The sequence below is a fragment of the Ursus arctos genome, unplaced genomic scaffold (genome assembly GCF_023065955.2).
Source record: "Ursus arctos isolate Adak ecotype North America unplaced genomic scaffold, UrsArc2.0 scaffold_25, whole genome shotgun sequence".
Classification (NCBI taxonomy): domain Eukaryota; kingdom Metazoa; phylum Chordata; class Mammalia; order Carnivora; family Ursidae; genus Ursus; species Ursus arctos.
In genome coordinates, this window is record NW_026622930.1 from 39,160,325 (window position 1) to 39,183,799 (window position 23,475).

General features: G+C 41.5%; 1 protein-coding gene across 4 annotated transcripts in view; it reads right to left on the minus strand.

The window, feature by feature from the left end:
- Nucleotides 1-2,069: 2,069 nt before the first annotated feature.
- Nucleotides 2,070-23,475, minus strand: part of DAAM1 (dishevelled associated activator of morphogenesis 1) — a 162,837-nt gene continuing 141,431 nt past the window's right edge. For all 4 annotated transcript variants that reach the window (XM_026480400.4, XM_048220165.2, XM_057318728.1 and 1 more), the window contains 8 exons: nt 20,616-20,722; nt 18,766-18,854; nt 17,742-17,910; nt 14,344-14,451; nt 12,314-12,374; nt 9,287-9,418; nt 5,851-6,021; nt 2,070-4,812 (listed from right to left, as the gene is read on the minus strand). In XM_026480400.4, coding sequence (XP_026336185.2) covers nt 4,603-4,812; nt 5,851-6,021; nt 9,287-9,418; nt 12,314-12,374; nt 14,344-14,451; nt 17,742-17,910; nt 18,766-18,854; nt 20,616-20,722 — 1,047 coding nt within the window. In that variant the 3' untranslated portion in view covers nt 2,070-4,602. The remainder of the gene's footprint in view (nt 4,813-5,850; nt 6,022-9,286; nt 9,419-12,313; nt 12,375-14,343; nt 14,452-17,741; nt 17,911-18,765; nt 18,855-20,615; nt 20,723-23,475) is intronic.

The following is a 23,475-nucleotide window of genomic DNA, read 5'->3' on the forward strand; positions in this document are numbered from 1 at the left end:
AGACACTTCCTTCTCTTCCCAGTGCCTGTCTTCCTGAGTTGTTGCTCAGCATTACAATCACTTCCTTTCTGGGTACCCGTTCCCATCCCAGGAAAGTCAGGTGGTTCCTAAATCTGACTGGACTCAGGAAAGTTTCTCTACACTGGAGGTGGGGGTAGGAGAATGGGGTGGGGACACTAACAAGAGATATGCTCACCATCCCATGGGGGACTGCAGATTCCTTTGCCACAGCAATGTCCCCACATGACCATGATGGGTATAAATGAAATGGGAGATGGTACCGAAGATCAATACACAACTGTTTCTTCCTCCTTCTGGTAAAAGAAACTGTAGGCATAGAAGCATAAAAAACAAATACTTTATGTAAATGACATGAGAAAATTATACTTGGGGACCTCTCTTTTTCCCATGGGGGAAGAAAAACATATCAAGTTTTGATAAAAATAAGGATCTCCTTTGTCAAAAACCCCTAGTGTTCAATCCTATGTTCATGTTGTTGGTTTGACACCATGGAAACATAGTTGATTGCAGTAGACAAAAGCATGTCAGGGAAAAGATCAAAGGTTAGATTGAGGTTTCCCCCCAAGACCAGTGAAAAATAATTCTGATTGGTCTTTGCGATGGAAAACATGAAAATCCTTATAAACAGGAAACTCCATCCTCCAGGGGTTCCAAACTTTCTCCAAGATAAAGAACTATAGATTTCAAGCCATCTCTTAATTGTAGACTGACCAGGTTTTCAGACTCCGGTAGAGTTCATATTGATAGGGGCACAGGGATATAGAGACAAACCAACATATACACCACTTTGGGAAATGGGCACCAAGCCCAACATAGTGAATGTTCTATAAATGACTCAGAGGCAAAACACCCTAGAACCCTGATTTTAGATCTACACATAGTCCAATGGTTCTTGATGCTAGCTAGTGATTTGGAACTGAAGGGTATCAAGTAGTTGTTAAACCTTGGAAGTTCTTTTTTAGGTTTACTACTTGGTAGGAAACAGCTGATGTTATTAAAAAAAAAAACAACTCAGAAAACTTAGAACTTGATCTTTGAATAACTGTGTCTAAACTAGTTTATTTAATAAAGATTATCCTTTTGCTTCACATAAACCCATGTTAGGTTACAGAAAAGGGGCAAAGTCCTGGAGGGTTCAAATTGCTTCATCCCTTTAACAGAAGCACATTTTCTCCCAGCAATGATTTTTTTAGGAGAAACCGAAAACATAAAAGAAAATGCAATGATCTGAAAGTTTCATATTTTTCTCTACTTGTATCAACACCCCATGAGCAACTGAGGGTCTAGGTGGTTTTGTACACAGCTCCACACTCAAATGTATAAATTGGTAATTGTATGTTCAGTTTGTGGGATGGCAGTCGTCTACTATGCAGAAAGCTCTCTCCCATCTGAGTGCCCTGCGTCGGAGAAAAGTAGTTGTCTTTGGATAGCATGCAGTTACCCACGGACTAGATGACATACAAGATGACTGACAATTTTAAGAGCATCATGAGTCCATTCCAAAGATCAGAAGTGCTTAGGTCCTCTATCAACCACAGGACAGTTGGTTTTCAGCCTGACTTCAAATTGGGTTGAGGATGGCCAGGCAGCCGAAGCAATGTGGGGCCAAGAAAAAGCCCCAATTTTCGGAGGATATAAGACACATCCCTTGTTCTGTACAGGTGATACTTCTCCTATTGACCTATATCATAAATTAATTTTAAAAAAGGAAATGCTTCAAAATGAAAAAGATTTTGATTCTCGAGACCAGACATTCTTTTCTCTACCACCAGTTGAATAATTTCAGCAGTAGTCACACTGAGACACTATAACTTTATGGAGTCACACAAAGAGGTTACAGCAAAGAGACAGAAAGAGGTAGCATATCGTAGTCTGTGAACACACTGAATGCTACCAAAGCAAAAAACTGTACTATTCTGGGTCCAGTACGTACAAGCTCAAAAATATGTACGTGTTCTTGACTTAGTAAACAACTGGCAATATTTAGCAGTGCAAAGTACAGAGGCGTTTCATAACGCTGTTTTAATAACTCACAGAAAACATATACATACACCCAATGAATTCATCTCTTTATTGCATATTGCTTTTTTAAAAAAATGTACGATCTCAATAACACATACGACATTTTTTTTCTTGGTACTATAACAACAGTCTTGCACCTAAAGACTAAGAAGTTCCAACTACTAAGCTAGTAAGATACAAGACATATCATTAAGTTTACAAATTATAATGCTTTCTTTTTGGCATTAATTTAAAAAAACAAACAAAAACCTTTAAAATACACACCCAAGAGAGAAAAGTGGCTACTTACACCAGCACCAATCTAAAAAGTAGATTTTTTTTTTTTTTCAACAATGGCACATGGAATTACCTGCACAAAGCTTTTGGGGAAAGAAACCAAAAATGGAAATGGTAAAGGAGGCCTACCAGGATGGCCGTATCAAAATGAGGATGATTACAAAGGGCAAGAGGGACACGCTACACGGGCTTGCTCCTCTATGTGACACTCCATCCACTTGTCCATTCCTTAAACTGTAAAACAAAGCCATTTGCAAAATACAGTTCCAAAATTGAGCCAAACCAAATTTCTCTTGCTATAAATAGAAAAGAAGATAGAGGCACTTTTGTTAAGGAATAGACACATCCATCATCATCTCCCATTCCTCATCTCCAAGCCTTTTGGAGCAAAGTCTCTGTCTGCACCTTTAACCCGATGGATTCGCAGACCTTGGTTACTAGGGGCTGGGGAGCACAACCTCTGCTGTGAATTTATGACCGTCTTATCTGCTAGAGTCAGTTACTTCCATAAAATGGGTAGAAAGTCTCTAAGTTTGCAATGAGGGGGAAAAAAAGTAAAACCACTGCTCTTGACAACTCTTAGAGTATATTTCACAGCTTTCACATAGTGCAGAGACCTTGCCATCTGCACTAAGCATTATAGTTTATACACATCATTTTTAAATAGCATGATTCCTGTACAGCGCATATTGGTATTCTATTCGCCCCTTTATCCCCATTAGAACATAAGCTCCTTGGGGGCAGGGACTTTGTCTTGCTTATCATTGTAGCCCTACTAAGCCTGGCACATAGTAGGTGTTTAATAAATATTTGTTAATTGACTGAAAAACTCAATTTAGTGAGTAAATAATGTTCTAGTGCAACAGGACAAACTGCTCTCTCCACAGGAAACCCAACCGCAACAGGATGGTTAGAAAGAAAAGAGAGAATCTTAGCCCCCCTCCCCCACTACAAATAAATAAAGCAAAGCCAAAAAAAAAAAAAAAAAAGTAACAGTCCTCTTTATATATAATTTAAGGATATTAAGAGTTGGTAGGTTAATGGTAAGCATCTATAGTTTATTTTCTAATGTTCATTGTTTTTATTCATTTCTCCCTGAGAGCTTTATCTTTTGGACTGAAATTTTACAGGTAGCTTTACTGACACACAATTTAAAATGACAACATATAAACAACAAACCAAACATACTTAGAGATAAATAGATCTTGGCATCTCTGTTGGTGGTGTTGATATTTTGTGCATTCACTAAGTGTCCTTTAGTCCAGACCCATATTGACAGAAGATGCAGCTTGTCCTACAAAATAGGAAAAAAAAAAAAGAAAGAAAGAAAGAAAGAGAAAAGAAAAAAAAAGGCACCCCATAAAAAAAATTTAAATAATTTTTATCCCTTTAGAGAATTCTTCCTTTTAGGTCTTGGGTAGGAAATTTTATTTTTAAAGTTTATATATCTATATTGTTAGAACAACAAGCACATTCTGGCAATCTTGTTCTTTAACAAGAGCATGAATTGCATTTAGATAAATAGTGTTCTTTTCAAAAGCAATGTAAAGAAATCTTCAAGAGCGCTTGGCAGAGAACTCGATGAAATTAGGGGAAAAAAGTTGATGCCCAAGTTTTAAATATGTAAAAAAAAGTCTGACATTCTACATAATTCGGATTGTGTGCAAGATGTTGTCAATAAACATTTACAGACTGCACCCCCACACCAATGTCGGAAATTCTAAGCTGGTCCTAGCAATTACTGATGCAACACACCAGCATCACATTGTCAACTATCAAAAACCATTTTAAGTCGATATTTTTCCAACACCAGTTTCACCAATGAAAATAATTTCAAAGTATACCAAGCTTGGAAACCATAAAATATTTCTCAAGCCTTTTTTTTTTTTTTTTTTGCTTTTGTTTTTCCTTTCAACGCTAGGGAATGTCTCTGTCATCTCTTTCAGGAGATAGTATTGTGCTTCTGAACAGCCGTGGTGTTCGGGGGGGGAAATGAGCCATACTCAGTACGAATGCATACACAAAGGGCTTCTGAGCAAATACGTTAACATAGATTTTTTTTTTAACCATACGTATAGGTCTCCAGACAACACTCAGACTTCTATATACATACATTTTTTTAATATATATGTACATGTACATTTACATACACACACATTCACACACTCACTCACAGATGAAGGAAGAAATTGCCACTGTTTGGATTGCAAGGCAGTGTAATGAAAAGTTCTAGTCACTTCAAAGGGCCGCTAACGAGCTTTCTAAAAAAGTATCCAAGGAAAATTAGAAATTAAGTTTTGTGACTGGTCTCTCTCGGCTGCTGTCCGTCATCTGGTTGGTAATACGCTTGCGATTCCGTTTCAGTTTAGAAAGGTCTTTGTCAAAGACTTCTCCTGAGCGTAGAGCTGAAACCAGGTCATCGAACTCTCCACCCTCTTCACTATTCTCTTTTGCTTTCCTCATTTTACGTTCCCTTTCACGTTGTTCTTTGAGCTGCAAATAGAAAGCAACCTCTTACAGAAGTGTCACCGTGTTGTTTTGTTTTCAGTGGAGATGAAGTCCTTGAAAGACTACTCCAGTCACATCAACCCGTGCGCATCAAACAACTGCTCAGCCCCTCGGACCTCCCAACAGAGGGGGAACTGGGATGTGAGGTCTCATTGTAGAGCAATGAATAAGAAGAAAGACGACCGCTACTTTGTGATCAGACACTCACCATCTAGAATCCAGGTAAACCTCATGATATTCTACTTGAAACTAGAGCCATCAAGGCAATTCCTATGGCTATAACGGAACCAGGAAGTTATCACTGAACAGACCCCAAATACTGGTTTCTTTGATGGTATAGAGGGACTCAAGCAAATGCTCATTGGGCCCCTCTCCTCACATCGAAGGCTTAGCCTGTATCTCCTGTGGATGCCTGGAGCCTGCTACGCATGAGCTATTATTATTAAAAGCCAAATTATACATGTACATTATAGAAAATTTAGATAATTCATATAAACAAAAGCGGGAAAATCATCCTTAATCCTACTGTTAAGAGATAACCATGGTGAAACTGCTGGGGGTATACCTCACCACACAGAAATAATTTTGTAAGCTTTCTTTTATCATTAAACATTCTTTGAAAACATAACTTTTAAGGACTGCATAAACATTCCATTATGTAGCTATTATACCATTTAAGCTAATGCCTGGTTGGTAAACATTTAGGTTGTTTTCCATGTGAGGGCTAGTATAAAGCCTGTTGTTCTCTTTGGGCAGATTTATGATTATTTCTTTAGAATAATTTCTAAGAAATAAAACTCCAGATCAGAGGAGGTAGATGTATTTTTTCAGGCTTTGGATACACACTGCCCGATTGCCCAAGAGAAACTTGCGCTGATTTAAACTCCGAGCAGCCTTCCAGAGAGCGCTGCGATGCCCTCCTTCCTGCCGGCACAGCACCGCGCTGTCCTCACACCAAGGAGCTGAGCACTGGTAGACGGTACTTCCAGGAGGGGGAATCGGCTTATGTCCTCATTCTCCTACCTGCGCTTCCATGCGAGCACGGCGTTCCTCCTCCTCCTTCTTCCTTCTCATGTTTTCATTCTCTTGTTTGGCTTCTGACACAGCTTGAAGAAACTGATCAAAAATGCCGAAGAACTCATCCGGCTGGATTTTGCCAGCCTCTTCTCCAAAGTGTTTCACTGCTTTAGTAAACTGGAAAGAAGGGAGTTTTAAGAAGTTCAGGGTTCCAAGAGAATTCTGTGATCACATAGAAGTCTCTCTCGAAGTAGTGAGGCTCAAAGAGTTAGATATAACCTGCTGGATTTTAGTGAGCCTGTATTTATCTTTGGCTGCTCAACAGGGCCGTCAATCATTGCTAAAGTAAAAAATTTAATACTCCTCGACTTTTGAAACCATTTATTCTTTTCCACTTCATTTCAGCTTAACACCAATGATTACCTACTCTGACTTTTTATTAACTAAACAGTAGTAAAAACAAGAAAGCAAAATATCATAGGGCAGAGCACTCAAGACATAAAACTAATAGCAAACTCAGCAGGGGTAGGGAAACTTGTACTTTTAACTTTTCTTTGAAGTAGTTGAATATCATTTATTGGTGCCATATGGTTAATATCAAAAGCAAATGGGATCCAGTGCTTCTTAGCTGCTTTTCCTAATCCTAAGTAATGCTAGTATTGTGATATTTCCTGGGCCTCAGTTAGAAAACAGTCATGGACTATGGAGTCATTAATGCAACCCCAATTTATGACCGAGAATACAATTTTATTCCAAAGCCTTTGTTAGACAGAACCCCTCCCACTGCAAATCCTCTCAAAACAGCTAAAAATGCAAAATATTAAGGGAGAATTAAAAAAAATTAATACAAATATATGTATATTGTAACAAAATAGTTATTTCCAGTCTCCTCAGCTTATTTTTCCTTTGGATTGGTGAATATGTCAGTTTATTTAATATTTTAATTCTTTAAACTGAAGTATAATTAACATACAGTGTTATGTTAGTTTCAGGTGTACCACATAACAATTCAACAATTCTAATACAGTACTCAGTGCTCACCAGGAAAAGTGTAGTCCCCATCTGTCACCAAATGTTATTACAATATTCTTGACTATATTCCCTACGCTGTATTCTTCTAGGTTTATTTCTCCTGGTAGTTATCTTCATAACTCAGGATCACATGCTTTTAGGAGTCTTAGTGGTATCATAACTTTCCGAATAATGTTCAATGCCAGTCATAACGTTTGTTAGAATTTTTCTTCCCTCTGTAAGGATCTAATGCTGTTAATCTTAAGCTACTAAGGAAGGTGTTTCCAGCTTGAGTCAAATGAATTCTCATTCCCTATGCCTAATCAACTACATAACATTTTCCAGATCTTTAATTTTCTTCATTTAGACTATGAAGTGCTTGTGCAGTGCCCCCAGCCCAAGACTTTCTAATTGCTTTTTTCTTGCATTACTTGCCTTTATTATATTTTTTCTGATATGTCAGTAATACTATCTCCCTATAGGAAATGTTTTCAGTATTTATTCTATTTCCCCCCCCTAGTTTTACTGAAATATAATGGACATACAGCACTGTATAAAATTAAGGTGTACAGCATAATGTCTTGACTTCAGTATATTGTGAAATGATTACCACAAAAAGTTTAGTTAATATCCATCATCTCGTACAGATACACACAAAAGGTCTACTCTCCTAATAACTTTCAAACGTAGCACGTAGCAGTGTTAACTACGATCATCACGTTGTACATTACAACCCCTATACTTATCGATCTTACAAATAACTGGAAGTTTGTACCTTTTGACCACCTTCCTCCAATTCCCCCTCAATATTTATTCTGAGATAAAACAATCACAAAGTTATATGTGTGTGCGTATGACATCTTCTTGTTGTCGTGTCGTATCTTTAAATTTATAATAAAAATGTTCTTTTGCCATTTCTCTCTTCACTGAGGAGTTGTTCTCAACGTTTTACTATTTGGAAATATTCTAGAAATCAGAGCTCTTTAGGGAAAAATAAATTGTTCCCATGCCACACGCAAAGCTCTAGCTTGCCTTCATGACTTTATAAGCTAATTTCTAAAAGTTCTGCTATGAACAAAAGGGCATTAGATGGCCTACAACTGAGTCTCTAAAACATTCAAGTTCATGCACTCCAAGCCATCCTGAATGATCTTTTTATCTAGGAATTCTAGTGATGATGAAGTCATGTATATTTTAGTCTTAGAAATCTGAAGAAAACTAGTCCCAGACTAAAGTTCCCACACTAAAATAAAAAAAAAAAAATAGTAGGTTGTGCGTAAGCGTGTGTTTTTACATCAAAAATTAACTGTAGGGTTGATTCTTATAAAAATGTTTGAGCCCTCAAGGAAGTAGATTCTATGCTGCCTGGTTTGGGTGGGGGTGGGGAGTCCCTTCCTTTACAGATCTGTATCATCCAAAGTGGTGAGGCATACATAAGACATGGGTTGGGGGTGGGGGCTATCGCAGAGGAGGTTGCTGACATCGATCATGGGACAGCAGAAGCTGCACTTTTAACAGCAGTCCTCTGACCATATATTATCTTTCCATTTATTTAATCATGTTGGAAGTGGGGTTTACGGTTGAGACTAGCTACTGTATCCTAATACAGACGTCTTCTGAACTATAAGCAGTTGTTCATGTACACTACACAGAAACAATCATCCATACCTATTACTAAACAGATGACTACCGGGAAATGATATCCATCACTCAGGTATCGAAGGAAAGTTAAAGCAAAAGACTATTGTGGCAACTGAGAGATGAGCAGTTGTGGAGGAGCCTGACAGGATGGGGGAGGGACTTAAGATCACTTATTAACAGTGAGAGGGGGAGTGAGAGAATGTGTACACGCACATGTGTATGAATGTGTATGTATTTTGGAAGAGGAAATAGTGGGGAGGGGGAGAAGCTAAGGTCCGAGTTATTAGCCAATGAAAACTTTTCCTCTGGAGGAAAACAAAATTTTAAAATAGCAAAAAGCATATAAAGCACTGTATTATTAAAACACACCTCTTGTCATGAGGCTGTGAATTAAAGTGTATCTCCTTTAGTAAGTTCTGCTGGAGATTTTAAGAGGGAATTTCCTGCCCCAAGTCTCTATCTCAGGAGAGCATATAACTTACAGGTACTAGGACACGTGGCCTTGGTTACATCTGATCTCACATTTTATCCTGCCTCTGGTTTTCATAATCGACTCTTTTCTGGTTCCCAGAGATAAGTACTTTAATCCAATATCAACCATGAGAAAATTGCAAAATATTTACTGGTCTTACACCATCCAGATGCTCTGAGGTCTTGTTAACCTAAAGGCAACACAGACCAGTGAGACAAAAGGGTGTGTTTCAATGATCATAGTCCTAGATATGAATATGTTGAGTATCTGCCAGTCTCAGCCCTGTTCAACAACGCTCAGTCTCAAGGGGACACCTACCAGGTCTTTAGCTTCCGCGAGAAGGTCTTCCACATCAGAGAAGCTGAAGCTGGCGACTGTGATGAACTGGCTGACAACAGACACAAACTTGTCTCCGGGCTGTGGGGGCTGAGACTTCTGATATTCCAGCTCCTGAAACACAGGAAGTGGACGATGTCAAGGTAGCCTTCGAATGCGGACACACCTTGTCTAATTTTCCATATGCCTCAAATTTAGTAAGTCAGCGTAGCAAACACATCAACAGCTCCTCTGAAACACTTTGTGATACCCAAGCTCCCCTGGCCCTTCTGTCCACCACGCCAGACCCATGCCCATATGCACCAACATATTTGCAAACAGCAATTTAGCGGATCATCTGAGTACTTTAACCATATGATTTCTTACACTAGCTTTAGGACGTGAATAGATTAGCATTTAGATAAAATTAATAGAAGTTCGGTAAGGAGAGCAAATTGGATTCCAAAGGAGTGTGACTGAAAGCAAAGGAGTTGACTGTTGATATTCTGTACTCAGAATTCTGGTAATTCTGGTTCCTTGATTTTTCCTTCTTTCCCTCGGGCCAAGGCTACTGACTTTCTACCTGAGGATATCTGGGTCAGTGGAATTTCAACTGTAGGGTTTGGCACCGTAATTGTCTACCATTTTTCTTGTTGTCTGTACTATTTTGTTTTTGGGAACAGGCAGGTAGGAGTATTAGTGTCTTATTAATTACCCATATTCTCTATTACCAGGGTGACGAACACACAGATTTTTCAAATCTATTTTTAGTAATTAATTTCAACCATCACCAGATGCACTTTCTCAATCCCACCCTCTGTGAGTGAGGGATTATTTTCCTCATTGTACTGACACATAAATTGAGGTTTAGAGGGATTAAATTCTTAGCTCAAAGCCAAGCAGCTGATACGTGATAGAGCCAGAACTTGAACTCAGGTCTGTCTGACTCCACTGTCTCAGCAACAGCCACCCTGGGCACCAACTGACTTAACCGGCATCTATTTTCTTCCGTAACTGCCTTGGCAGGGGCACTAACAAACAGGAGAGAAGTCACAGGCCATGGGTTCTGATTCAGCATCCACCACTGATTCGGTTCTTATCCGTGACAAGGGGCCTGGGCCTCAGTTTCTTCACTTGTAAAAAGCAGGCAATATCCACATCACCATGAGAGTCAATGAAATGACAGAAGTGGAAAGTTATAAGTATGGAAGTTGCTGTGATTGGAATAAATTGCCACAATTCTAGTACTTTGGCCTTGAAAGTGAGCATCTATGTATGCGAGGTATAGAGATATAAAAGCGATTTCAAAGTATTTCATTAATGTATAATCTCATTTCATTCAAAGACTGAATTCGGCATTCCGTCTTTGATATCTTTGAATGATATAATCCATTTGTGTCAAGCACAATTAGGATTCATGAATATTTAGACAGGCCAAGGTCTCCCTCCCAGTATTTCCTCCCAGTGCTACATCTCGACATGTATGCTGCCCCTTTCCTATGAAAAGCGTGTTACAGTATACATGCCCCAGGTGCTGGGGAGATTTCAGCAAAACTACTTTTAATAGATCCCAAACCCAAAACTTCCTCCCCACTAGGACCCCTCCCCACACCTTGCTCTGAACTAGCTTAGATGCAAAGGTGAGAGCATCTCTTATCAGGCTTTAGGGCTGTCATAACTGCCACGCTAGTCTTGAGAAAGCCTTCCACTGGGAGGAAATGGGAACCCAGGGAAGGCTATAAAACCAGTCTCATCCCAAGCTGCCCTTATCCAGCTGGGCCTCTGAAATCTGAGAAGGACCATCCTACTTGCTCACTCAGTGTCTTGGGCCACTGGGGTTGGCAGAAAAAGATTTCATTCAGCTCATCTCCTTTACTTTTGAAAGAGCATTCCCCATTCCCCCCTGCCCAAAAGCCTTACATGCTCCCTAGTTTATTAAAAACAAACAGAAAAAGATTAGACATTGTGACTTTAACTTTTATTGGAGTTATGTCTTTAATGAAGTCAACTGCTTTCTCTGGCATAGTTTTACTATTAAAAAAAGAAAAGAAGGAGGGTCCTCATGGCATTACTAATAAGTGATGTGAAAGATACTTAAGAGACAGTCACCCTTCCAAGCTGTCTATGGAGCAGTGTCCTTTGTCAAGTGCCAGGCCAGAGCCAGGACCACTCTCCTGAGCAGGTCTCTCGTCCTGACCCGCCTCCTGGCTTGAGGCAGCACTGGGCGGTACCCATGGTACCCACGCGGGGCTCGGCTGCCTCGGTCATGTGTAAGCCCACCAACTCCTCCGCCTCCAGCGGCCTGGCCAGCTATCCCTCCACAGCGGCCTGCCCCAGGGACAACCCCACTGCTATGCTCGCAAGTTCACCCCCACCCTCCTTCTAAGTCACAGCTCAAAGTTCACGTACTGCAAAAGAGAAGCTTCCTCTAATAAATGCCAGTCATTCCACAAGCTTTGGACGAAGCTGAATCCACCCACCTCCCTCAAGGCACCTTTGTAATCACTGTGCTTATCTGGACATGTTCTCAAGAGCAGACCCAACTGCTCCTGGCCATTGCAACACCTGGAGGGCAAGGACTCTGAATCATTGTCACCCCTGGCCTTGAGAATGGACCGTACACCCCAATGTCTATTCAGTAAATACTCCCCAAAGGACCAGCTCTGCGACAACAGAGGTATTCCACTGCTCTGCCGAGAAACAACATCACTTATTAATAGAACGTAGACACGGAGAGGATCCTTGAAGATTACCTAACCCAACCCACTTTAATGAGTCCTGCCTCACAGGTAGGAAACTGGGGCAACCCTAGGTCTGGCTCCCCAGTTCCTGCTCCCACGATACCCCCACGACATCCTGTAGCTGAGTCACTAGGGTGACACAACCTGCCTTTGCTTCTTCATTGCTGTTGTTTTCCTACTTTGTTATTTTTTAATCAGTAACTGTTTATCCTGGGCATACCACCGTGCTGGACATCATCAGCACTAGAGGTAGTGAAGAGACTGGGAATCAGAAGAAACACCTACTCACCATCTCTACTGCTTTCAGGCCACTTCTCAGGGTGCTTATTTCCTTGTCCAGCTCAGTCATGCTGTTGTAAATAGTAACATTTTAGTAACCAACATGTGACTTATATGTATTAAACAGATGATGGGTTTACAGATCTCATGCTTGGAAGTCCACACTAGTTTATTTTAAATGTTTAAAATTCCCTTCCATGCTCCGATCTCACAGAAAGATAACATTTTAAACTTAGGAAATTTAGATATGGAATGATGGTTGGTTTCTGTTTTCCACAGCCAGCAGGTATACTTTATAGCTGAAAAATAGCAGGATAGAGATATCTCCCATGTGTACAAAAATACTTCATGTTTCAATCTCACAAAAATCTCACTTACACAAATTATTATACATGGAAATAAGTGTTTTTGCCATACTTGGCTCCCTTTGATCAAGTTAAAGAAACGGTCTTATCCACAATCACGTTCACATTGTACTCTTCGTAATGAGTGCAGTGCTTCTCTCTAAAGTTCTCGTCATGTGGATATTATAAAGTAATGGCTTAAACTTATTTTTTTTTTTTTTAAAGATTTTATTTATTTATTCGACAGAGATAGAGACAGCCAGCGAGAGAGGGAACACAAGCAGGGGGAGTGGGAGAGGAAGAAGCAGGCTCATAGTGGAGGAGCCTGATGTGGGGCTCGATCCCATAACGCCGGGATCACGCCCTGAGCCGAAGGCAGACGCTTAACCACTGTGCCACCCAGGCGCCCCACTCTTTTTTCTTTTTTAAAGGATTTATTTTTAAGTAATCTCTACACCCAACGTGGGGCTCAAACTCAACCCTAAGACCAAGAGTGGAACGCTCTACTGACTGAGCTAGCGGGCACCCCAATGATGGCTTAAATTTCAATCAACAATGATATTTCTTGGGGCGCCTGGGTGGCTCCGTCGTTAAGTGTCTGCCTTCCGCTCAGGGCGTGATCCCAGGGTCCTGGGATCGAGCCCTGCATCGGGCTCCCTGCTCCGCAGGAAGCCTGCTTCTCCCTCTCCCACTCCCCCTGCTTGTATTCCCTCTCTTGCTGTCTCTCCCTCTGTCAAATAAATAAATAAAATCTTTAAAACAAACAAACAAATGAAATTATATTTCTTAAAGTTGTGCCAACTAGATTTCATTGTCTCTTTGTATAGAGAAAGTTTCCTGGGCTTCTCCTATAAAATTTTCTGTTTGATGGCTTTTAAACATCAGAGATTGTAACATAATCCTCTCAGATAATTCAGATGTAAATTCACCAATATTTCACTTAACATTTTAATTTCATGTCTCACATTTCTACCAAATTCTATGAAAAGAGGGAAAAAATAAGCCTGCTCATCATACTTTTCAAATTCACTGCAAAAAAGATGAAGTTTTAAATACACACACACACACACACACACACACACACACACATATATTTTTTTAAAGGGCCAAAAGGAGGAGGGAAGAAGAAGGAAAATTGCCTATTCTTCAGTCTCTGAAAAGTGGTGTGAAGTCTGTGGTGAAAGTTTGGCAACATTCCATTTTATTTTTAGTTTCTTCATCTGCATAAAGATTGCTTTCCATTAAAAGGTTGCCTTGGTTTCTGAGAGTGTGTGCACATGTGAAAATTACTAGCAATGTCCTGACGTTTAAGTTGTATTTGCTTGGCTATGTATCCTTGTTAACTAAGGGTGCTCCTACCTGTATTTAATAGAACTACCTTTTAAAAGTACTAGTGAAACCACATTCCTTTGTTATACTTTTAATAACTCAGAAAATTAGGTTTCCTGGAAGTTAACAATTACATGCAGGAATAGTCCAAAGGAGCTAGAAAACATATATATCCAAAACCATGTAACATATTTCAGTGACTTGGATAGGATTCAAACTTTACTTCATATGCCATTCAGGGAAAAGCAAACAGAAGGACCCTCTTCATGCAATGCCAGCTAACTACCTCAATGGCTGAAGCACCGTCCAAGTGATTAAAAAAAAAAAAAAAAAACCTAAACTAAAACAATTCCCTGTAAGTACTTACTTTACTTTTGCTGCTTGAGGAATGTCCCTCAGTTCTTCATTTAGATTGAGGACCTTGGGGTATTTATTTTCCACAATAGTTATGAGATAGTGCAAAAGTGTGATGTTCCTACAATTAAAAAAGGAAAAAGTGTTAAACATGGTTAATATCTGTATATGACTTGCATATTCAAGTGGCTGAACCTGCAAGAACTCTATATTCCTACATGGACTTCAAAATTTGGAGATTCGTTTCAGGCAGGGATTCTCAAGAGAAGGGAGTAGGGAAGAGCCTACGTGAGATTTACATAACTGTATGACAAAAGGAAGCATAGATCTTCAAAAGGGAAGGGGACAAGATTTACTACTTTAGCTCATAACGAGCATCCTTCAACATCTGGATGATGGAAATGAACTGGACCCTTGTCAATGGGGACATACCTACCAAAGACAAGGTGTGCCCCAAGGCTCACAATAAGCAGGTTGGGGTGGGAGGGAGGATGGGCACTGAGGGATGCTTAATTCACTAAAAGGGACAGCTATTTTTCAAATCTAAAAGTACAGAGCAGTGACTCACTAATAAGAATTTATTGATAATTCTCATTTAAGCTTTTTCAACTCTATGATAACTTCCCCCTCCCCCAACTCATTTATTTTGCTAGCTTTTGTCCCCTCTGACTCATCTGTTTTGCTGTCTGTAACAAAGGGTGGTCAGAAAGTTAGAAGGTCCCCTGCTTTAGGGCTGGGCCTGGAAGTGGACCAGGACTGTGCCATCACGGCTATGACATCCTTGCAGCCAAGAATTCATTTCCTAATTTTAGCAACACTTCAGCTCCTAACTGTATAACCCAGCTCCTTCTTTGGTGGTGACAGGACTGAACCCTGACTGACCTGGGTTGAAAAAGTGGATGCCTGATAACACTGTCTGTTAGGCCAAGCTGTGGTAGTCTGGTCCTGCTGTCCCTGACTCCAAGGCACATTACAGTCACCTGGACCCCAGATGCCTGGGCCAACCTGAGATTCATTTCACTGGAATGGGGGTGGGGCCAGGCACAGGTATTTTTAAAAACTCCTCAGTAATTCTAAGAGCCAGGATCAAGAACCACTAGTCTACTGAAAGTTACATAATCAAGAGGATGCAAATGTATTTCTTCAAAGACATGTTCATAATTTGTAGGCAGTTTGCTAATTTACGATGCTAAATCACAACAGCGCCCCCCCCCCCCCAGCCCCCAACTAAAGCGAAGCAGAGTTGTCAAATAATTTCCTTTCCTATAATCATGAAATGGTTTTCACTTCTGGTTACCCCGGCATCTTCCCCGAAGTCAATGCAATCCCATTCCTCTGAGTCAACTGGCCCAGGTGTGAAAGAGATTTTTCCTTCATTTTTCTTGCTTTCAAGAAGTAACTGGAAAAGACTAGCTCAGCAAAATAAAGTAATGGCTAATTACTTTAGTGGCTAATGATTCTGGCCATTTCCTTTACAGATTTTGAGCTGCTATCCTTCCATTCCAATTTTGCTGTTCACAGAATCTAAGTGTCCGCCCAAGTGCCTGCTGAGGGAGGGAGCCACATCCCAGCAACCATGACAAGAAAGGGTAGAGCCATTTCTCCTCACTCTTTCACAGAGATGCTTTGTTATTTGGAGAAACTAAATTTTATTCACCGCATATACTTTACTTAGTGTAGAAAGACTTCATGCTGGATCAGAACGTTCACATTTGTTGGCTATCCAAATAGCACCTCATTTGACTGAATATAAATTCTTGAAGAATGAAAAACAACACAACAGCCACACATTTGATTATCTGCTGGTATTACTGGAAACAAGTCTTTAAAGCAGGGTGAATGTACCCTACATTGCTAACTGACCCACCCTTGTGCAGTCTGATCAGATTCAACCGAACATGTACCGAGTGACTGCTTACCAATAAGGCACTCTGCTAGGCACTATGGGTTTATAAGACACTGGTACTATTTCTAAGGACCAAATATAGGAAGAAGAAGAAAAAGAGATCAGAAATGTTGTTAATTTAGTATTTTGAAAAGGCTTGTGTATTAAATTCTATGGTCACTTCAATAAGCAGATAATCACATAGTAAGCGCCAGGTTATCAGTAATGAGGGGGCAGAAGGTATCAAAGAAAAGAGAGAGAGAGAGAGAGAGGACTAACTGAACACACTTCCTTAAAAAGGTGACTGCTCTTTATATGCAGGTAAGATGTTGCAGTTTTCCTACTACACCTTCCAGATACAATCCATCTGTTGTTGGAGTAGAGCTGAGAACAACAGAACAGGTGTCAAATACCTGCGAGGCCAAATACCTTGCTTGTGATGTTAGGCAAGCTAAATGAGCCACTTTACAATGCCTCAGTTTCTTCATCTGAAAATAGCGATACAGCACTTTGGCCTGTGTCCGGCATGTGACCAAATACGAAAGTACTCTGGAAGGTCAAGGGCTTACATTAAAAATAAGGTGGTAACGGCATAGCTGCCCTTTGTTAATCTATCTCTACATGATGCAAAAAATAAGCTTTATGCTATGCATCATTAATCTTATAGAAAATATAGAGTAAAAAGCCTTACTAGTGAGGGAATAATTAGGGTGAACAGCCGATATTTCTAGAAAGAATCTGGATGCAGGGAAGTTCACCTTAGAGACAACTGTGCAAGGTGCTTTGAGGCCAGTAAGAACCTTAGCGAAATGGAGCTCCCGGGGAAACTAGTGCTGTTACACTTAACAATCCTACCTGTGAATGACACCAGAGCGTTTCTCACCTCTTGGTGTTTCTAACAAGAATCCATTCACCTAAAACACACTTTCCAGGAAACGTTTTGAGGAGTCTTGGAAGGAGCAGCTTAATACCAACAGCCAAAACACATTTATACCTCATAATTTTTTATAGCGGCTAGCTTCAACCTATAAAGGCAGGCAGGCATACCCTAAAACCCCAACAAGCTTCACATTCTATCATCAGCTGTCAGGTTTTTTTCTTGTCCCTGGAACGCAGTTCTCTGTGAAAGGTCACGAGGAGACCTGTAGCATGCGGGTCACTTTCTGTTTCTTGACCTGGGCGCTAGTTACGCAGAGATTCAGTGTGTGAAAATTCACCCAGTGCACATTTCTGACTGGCGGACTTGTCTTTAGCATATTATACTATAATAAAGGGTTTATCCAAGAAAACCCTAAACCTTAGACTAGATGCTACCCCTGGGGACTGAAAATGGATGAAAGATAATTGGCCCAGTGGGGATTTAGGGTTATTTGTGATTAGGAGAGAAGAGAGAAGTCACTGCTGGAGAGGGAAAGAGCATGAGACAAGCAAACCAGAGGCTGCAGTATTGGGGAGGCCCAGGAGGCCCAGAGGGATCCTGACTTCAGCTCCTGGGTCCTCCATGTGTTGGAAGATACTGTACTTACTTGTCAATACTAGATTTTGTGTCAGCAATCTTGTTTAGGCTGGCTATCTTGAATCCATATGCATTGCCTCTTTGGCCTTTATTCATGTAATTTCCAAATGCCAAAACCACTTCTAGCAACTGCTTCAGGGCGCTGCTCCGAAACACCTCTTCTGAGCCGGAACGAATTGCTTCAAAATAAAGCACACGTAAACACAACTACTACAACCAAGAGTCTTCAGTGGTACCCACCCTAAATCCACACGCCGGAGAGCAGATACTGAAGATGTTAGACTGGGTCATCAGACGACCAGGGAGCACTTACAAAACACCTAAGCTAGAAGCAGACAGTGAGGGCACAGGGAGAGCCCGCTGACGTTGCTCAACAGACCCAGACATAACTGCACCGTCCTATCCTTTCTTAGTCCTTTTCTTGGCTGACTCATCAACTGTAAGCAGTTAAGAATACATAGAAAGCGACTGCATTTCCCACATTCCTGTGCAAACACTTTCTTGCCTGGTATGAGTCAGATCAACAGGATTACTGATCAATTCTATTGACAAAAAAAACCTGGCCAAATGTGTTTCATGTTGCAGCTTGCAGGTGTCATCAGGGATTGGGGCTGGAGCAGGGTCCTGAGTCCAGCCTGCATTCTGTGGCTGTGCTCTTCAGCTGCCCATGTTTCAAACACTTAAAAATTTTATAGCCTTAAATCTTCCCCGAGAAATATCTAGTAAAGCACCATGGCAATAAAGCTACTTACAGATTTAACACTAGTAGCAGTTAAATATATTTCTCACCAACACCCAGGAAGTTAAAAGCCCAGTTCTACAGAGGAGCCCAGGAGATGTGCTGTGAGCTCCAGAACCCAGGCTAGGCCAGAGGGCCAAGTGTGGGCCTTAAGTAATTACCCATCAGAATTCCAAATGATTTTAAGGAAAAAAGAAATCACCCAAGGGATCTTGCTAATTATCTGCACTAGGACTGTACTTGCAAACGGGCACTTATGACGAGCATCATTTTCAATCTGGAGGCTTGACTTTACCTTCTACTTTAGGTTTCACTTCTGCCACACGCTCTGCAAACTTCTTCTTGAAGTACAGTGATTGCAGTCTTTGCTGATAATGATTAATTCTGTAAGAGCAAGCATGGACTGATGAACATTTATTAAGATGTCTATGTTCGCTCAACGGATATGGAGGTGGAGGTAGGGTAGAGCACGCCTCCCCAACACACACACACACACACACACACACACACACACACCCACACCCACACACCCACACACACACACAATTCCTCTCCTGGACAGGAACACAGGAAATGAGGCCACGTTGTCTGGAGAGCCCATTTCCCTCCAACCAACAGGGGGTATTCAGGCAATGGCAGCAGGGTCCTTAGCTCTAAACAGATCAGGCAACTGCTAAAAGAGAAGCGGAGTTGTCTCCTTCCCTTCCTCAGAGTCCCAGGAGCTCTTGTGAACAGAAAAGATAAAAAGGAATGAGAACGCAAAGCCTCCCCCCATTCTGCTGCAAGTAAGGGGCTGTTTCCTACGTTTCTCCCATGCTTCTTAACTTTCCACAAAGTCTGCCTCCAGCAAAGCAGCAGAGTAAAACTTGTCTCCATCATTCTCTCCTCATATCATGCTCTCCCCACTCATGTTCCCAACCACCCTCTTTCTTTACAGCTAGCTCCCTATCTGCTCCCCTCAGGGCTAGCAAGATAGCAACTAGTCACCAGAGATAACAGGATGCAAACTGGCCAGCTAAGATAAGTCGGGGCTGCTGAGAGGGTCAGGGCAGGTGTACAGGCCTTCTGAAATCAAATCACCACCTTACCGGCTCTCTGTTGGGAACTTCAGTCCAGTAGCCCCAAATAACCAAACAGACCTGCGTTTGCAGCCCAGGTTCTCCCCTTGTTAGGTGACTTTCAACAGGTAACTAAAGTCCTCCATTAGATGGAAGAGAATACCTCCCTACCCAACAGCTCTCCTGGCGGGGCTGATAGGAGGATCAAGGGGGATGAGGGACGCACAGCCCTAGACAATTACGAAATGGCAGCTACTGCAGGCAGCCATCTATTTATCTATACACAGGCCTGCTGTGCACTTCTGTCAAAATGCCAAACCACCGTTTCTCCTGCAGTGGTATACAAAATGGCAAGTTGAGATGGAACAACAACAAAAACAAGTCCGGAGATGGCAGAAATGTAGAGCGAGAGACATGTTCACCTTGGCTACACTCTCAGGCCTTTGGTACTCAGGGGAAGAGCTCTGCCCTGCGGTTGAAGGAGTCTCGGGACCACTGGTCCTTGGCTAATGCAGAATCAATTTTCCAGGCCTGGGATGGCAAACAGACTCAGCTCACAGGCCAAACAAAATTATGAAGCAGTGGCTGCCTCTGGGTTTTCTGGAGAAGGGCTGAGAATGCTTGGCAAGGCTCTGTGGGAAGTGTGCCAGGATTGATTAGCGATGTCTGCATGTGTCACGACTTGACATCCAGACCCTAGCTGTTCATTTATGTGGGCTCCAGGTTGACACGGCTGAGTCTGTTCACTTTTTTGAGATGCTGAGGTACAGAGAGGAGTGAGATACAATCCCATAGCAGTCAAAGTGGTGGGGAGAATGACACCGACTGGAACCAGGAAAAGTCATGACTTGTCTAGGTCCAGAACCAGAGGTAATTATGAAGAAATGCGAACCCTGGCTCACCCACGGGCAAGAACTCACATAAACAAAACACATTCCACACAACTCAGACTTAAGAAGATTTTGTAATTTAAAAAGGCTTTAAGTTAAGCCCAGTTATTGGCCCAAATAATTCAACCAGAATTGCAAGTTTAACTTCCCGAGAAAGGGAAGGGGCATGTTCACGTTTTATGCATTTTCAAACTCACCGGCTCATTTCGAAAAGGAATCTATCAGCCTTGGCCATCCGATCCAGTTCGTGTTTATGTTCCTCCAACAGGTCAATGTCACTTTTCTCGGGAACAAATTTCAAGAGCTAAAAAGTACATGCAAATATTAAAACTGAGGTTTAAAACTAAATTCTTGCAGCAATTTTTCACTCTTTCAGTTAATTTGCCCCGAGATGAGACTGTAACTTTTGTTTAATTTATAAACTCTGCTACAGGTCATTGTTAAGATACAATACAAATGACTAAATCTTTTCAGTTAGGTGGTCAAAAGGTACCAACTTCCAGTTACCACGTAAGTTCTAGGGACGGAACGTACAGCATGAGGACTACAGCCAACACTGCTCTATAACGTACAGGACAGTTGTTAAGGTCAGTTCTAAGAATGGTCATCACAAGGAAGGATCTTTTTTTCCTTGTTTATTTTATCTATAGGACACGATGGCAGCTACTAACTAAACTTACTGCAGCCTCATTTCACATCTGTAAGTCGAACTACTACGCTGTCCACTATAGTGATGTACGTCAATAATATTTCAATGAAACCGGGGGGAAAATCTTTTCTTTTTTACTTACAAGTAGTTAAATTGGTATAAGATGCATTCCTGGCAGCTTTCTAGTCTATATTGTCTCTCAAGTCAGATTGTGGAAGCTCTTTACCAGGATCCAGTTTGCACAGACCATTGGAGGGACTTTGGAGATTCAACACTTTCATTAGAAGATGATGTGACTGAGGTCCCGCGAGACAAAGCCACTTACCCAGGATTACTAAGAAAGTTCGTGTAATCGTCAGAAATAGAACTTAGGTCCCTTGACTCCCAGCTCAGTGCTTTTTTTCTATTACATCATGCTGGAATGAGTAATTCTATGTGTATTTTCCATTCAACTTGTTTATTTCTCTGGCTTATCTAAGTCCATCTCATTTTTTGCTCCGTGTCGAGATGGATGAGAAGAACACAGTAGGATTTGGGTTTTGATTCCATATTTTATTTTGGCAGAAGAAATGAACATGGAATGCAGGAGAAATAGCAAGAATATTTAAAGTTGAAAAAGTACTCTGTGTCTGATTTCCTTTAAAGTTACTAAATCGAATTTAAATGAAAAAAAATAAAGTTACAAATATGTGTGTGTATATACACCACAGCCTTGTCCATGTGTGCTATTATCTGGATCAGATGCCCTTGGATATATACATTTTTTAATGACATTGACCCTCTGGACCCCAAGATGCTCCCCATAACTTGAAGCTGGCATTTGGACGGTTCATTTAGTAGGTTCCCAAAGTTTGTTGGATTTAGTGAAGGGACCTCAGAAAAGGCAGTCAGTCTGGGTGCCACCAGCAGGGAAAGAGGATTAGAACTACAGGTGAATGGTGCGCAGTGGGAAATATATTCCGGTCAGAGTGCTTGTCATGTGTCAGGGTCTGGAGTGGGTTGCACAGCATTTATGCAAGGAGAACAGCTGTAATGGCAGTGGGGGAGGGCAGCAGTGGTCAAGGGCAGGGAGAAGCAAGGACCTTATAAGAAGTTCAGTCTTTATTTTGAGGGCTCTGGGATAGAACTTAAAATCTTAAGTAGGGGAATGAATTTACATTTTAAGAAGAACACCATGCTCAGAGAATGGAGAAAGAATTAGAAAGGATCAAAAGTATTGGGGGGGGGGTTGTGATTACACTGTTGGTACAGTAATCCAGGTGAGAGAGGATGGTGGCCTGGATGGGGTAGTGGGCAGATTCTAGAGCTATTTAGGGGGTTGAATAGAACAGGCCTGACTTTTGATGGATGATGAATTATGGTAGAGGATCAAAAGGATGAGATCCAGGCTTCTGGCTTAGGTAACAATGTATACAGAGTGGAATAGGAAACCCAGGAAGAAATGGCTGGAGGAGAGTGGATGGGGAGAAAGTGAGTTTAGTGTCTGAAATACTGGCAAGAGTACCAAGTAGCAATTCCTTGTTGGCAGGTAGACAAATGGGTCTGACATCCTAGAGAGAGCCGTTTAGAAGACAAAGCACTGATACTGGTTGTAACATGCAAGGATGTAAGGTTAGGTAACCAGGGGAACCATCAAGAGAAACAAAGCAGGGCTGGAGAGAAGCCAGTGTTTGAGGAATGAGGACAAGAGGAGGAACCTTCAGAGGAGACAATGAAATGCCAAAGAAACACATTTCACCATGGGGCAAGTGGCCATTGGTGTCACATACCAGCAGCAAATCAAGGAAGATAAGGACTGCAAAGTGCCCCCTAGCTTTGGCAACAAGGAGGTGGTGAGTCCTTGGTGAGAACAGCTTTAGGGAGGTGAGGAAGAGTGAACAGGAGGTGAGTGTGGACAAGCTTTCAAGAACTCTGCTTGTATCAAAAAAGAGAGAGGCCAGTAGCTAGATGGGCATGTGTGGTATTTTTGTGGTGTTTTGTGAAATGGGGAGACTCGAACAAGTTAAGAGTCAAGAGGAAAAGGTGTAGGATCGAGAAGAGGGGGGCAGGGTGCTCTGATCCGGCTGGGTGTCTGAGCAGAAGGAAGGGCTAGGCCAGAGCAGAGGGCAGAGACACCCCTCTTTCCTGACGGGATGTAGTGGATGTGGATGCCAGTGGGTTCACTGGTCTGGTGGCCTGACAGATTTGAGGCACTGATGTTCCTGTGTTCAAATGGTGCCAGTGGACAGGATACGTGTCTTCTTGCTCTTCCTCAGTTCAGGGAGGAAGGTAATAAGGCAAGAGGAAGGGAGAAGGAAGAGAGAGAAAAAGACTTGTTTCTTCCCCTTACTTTGGATTTTTATCTACTGGGCAAGGAAATTCAGTTCTAGTCTTAGGGACTCCCCCTCCCCCCATGACACACGCACTGC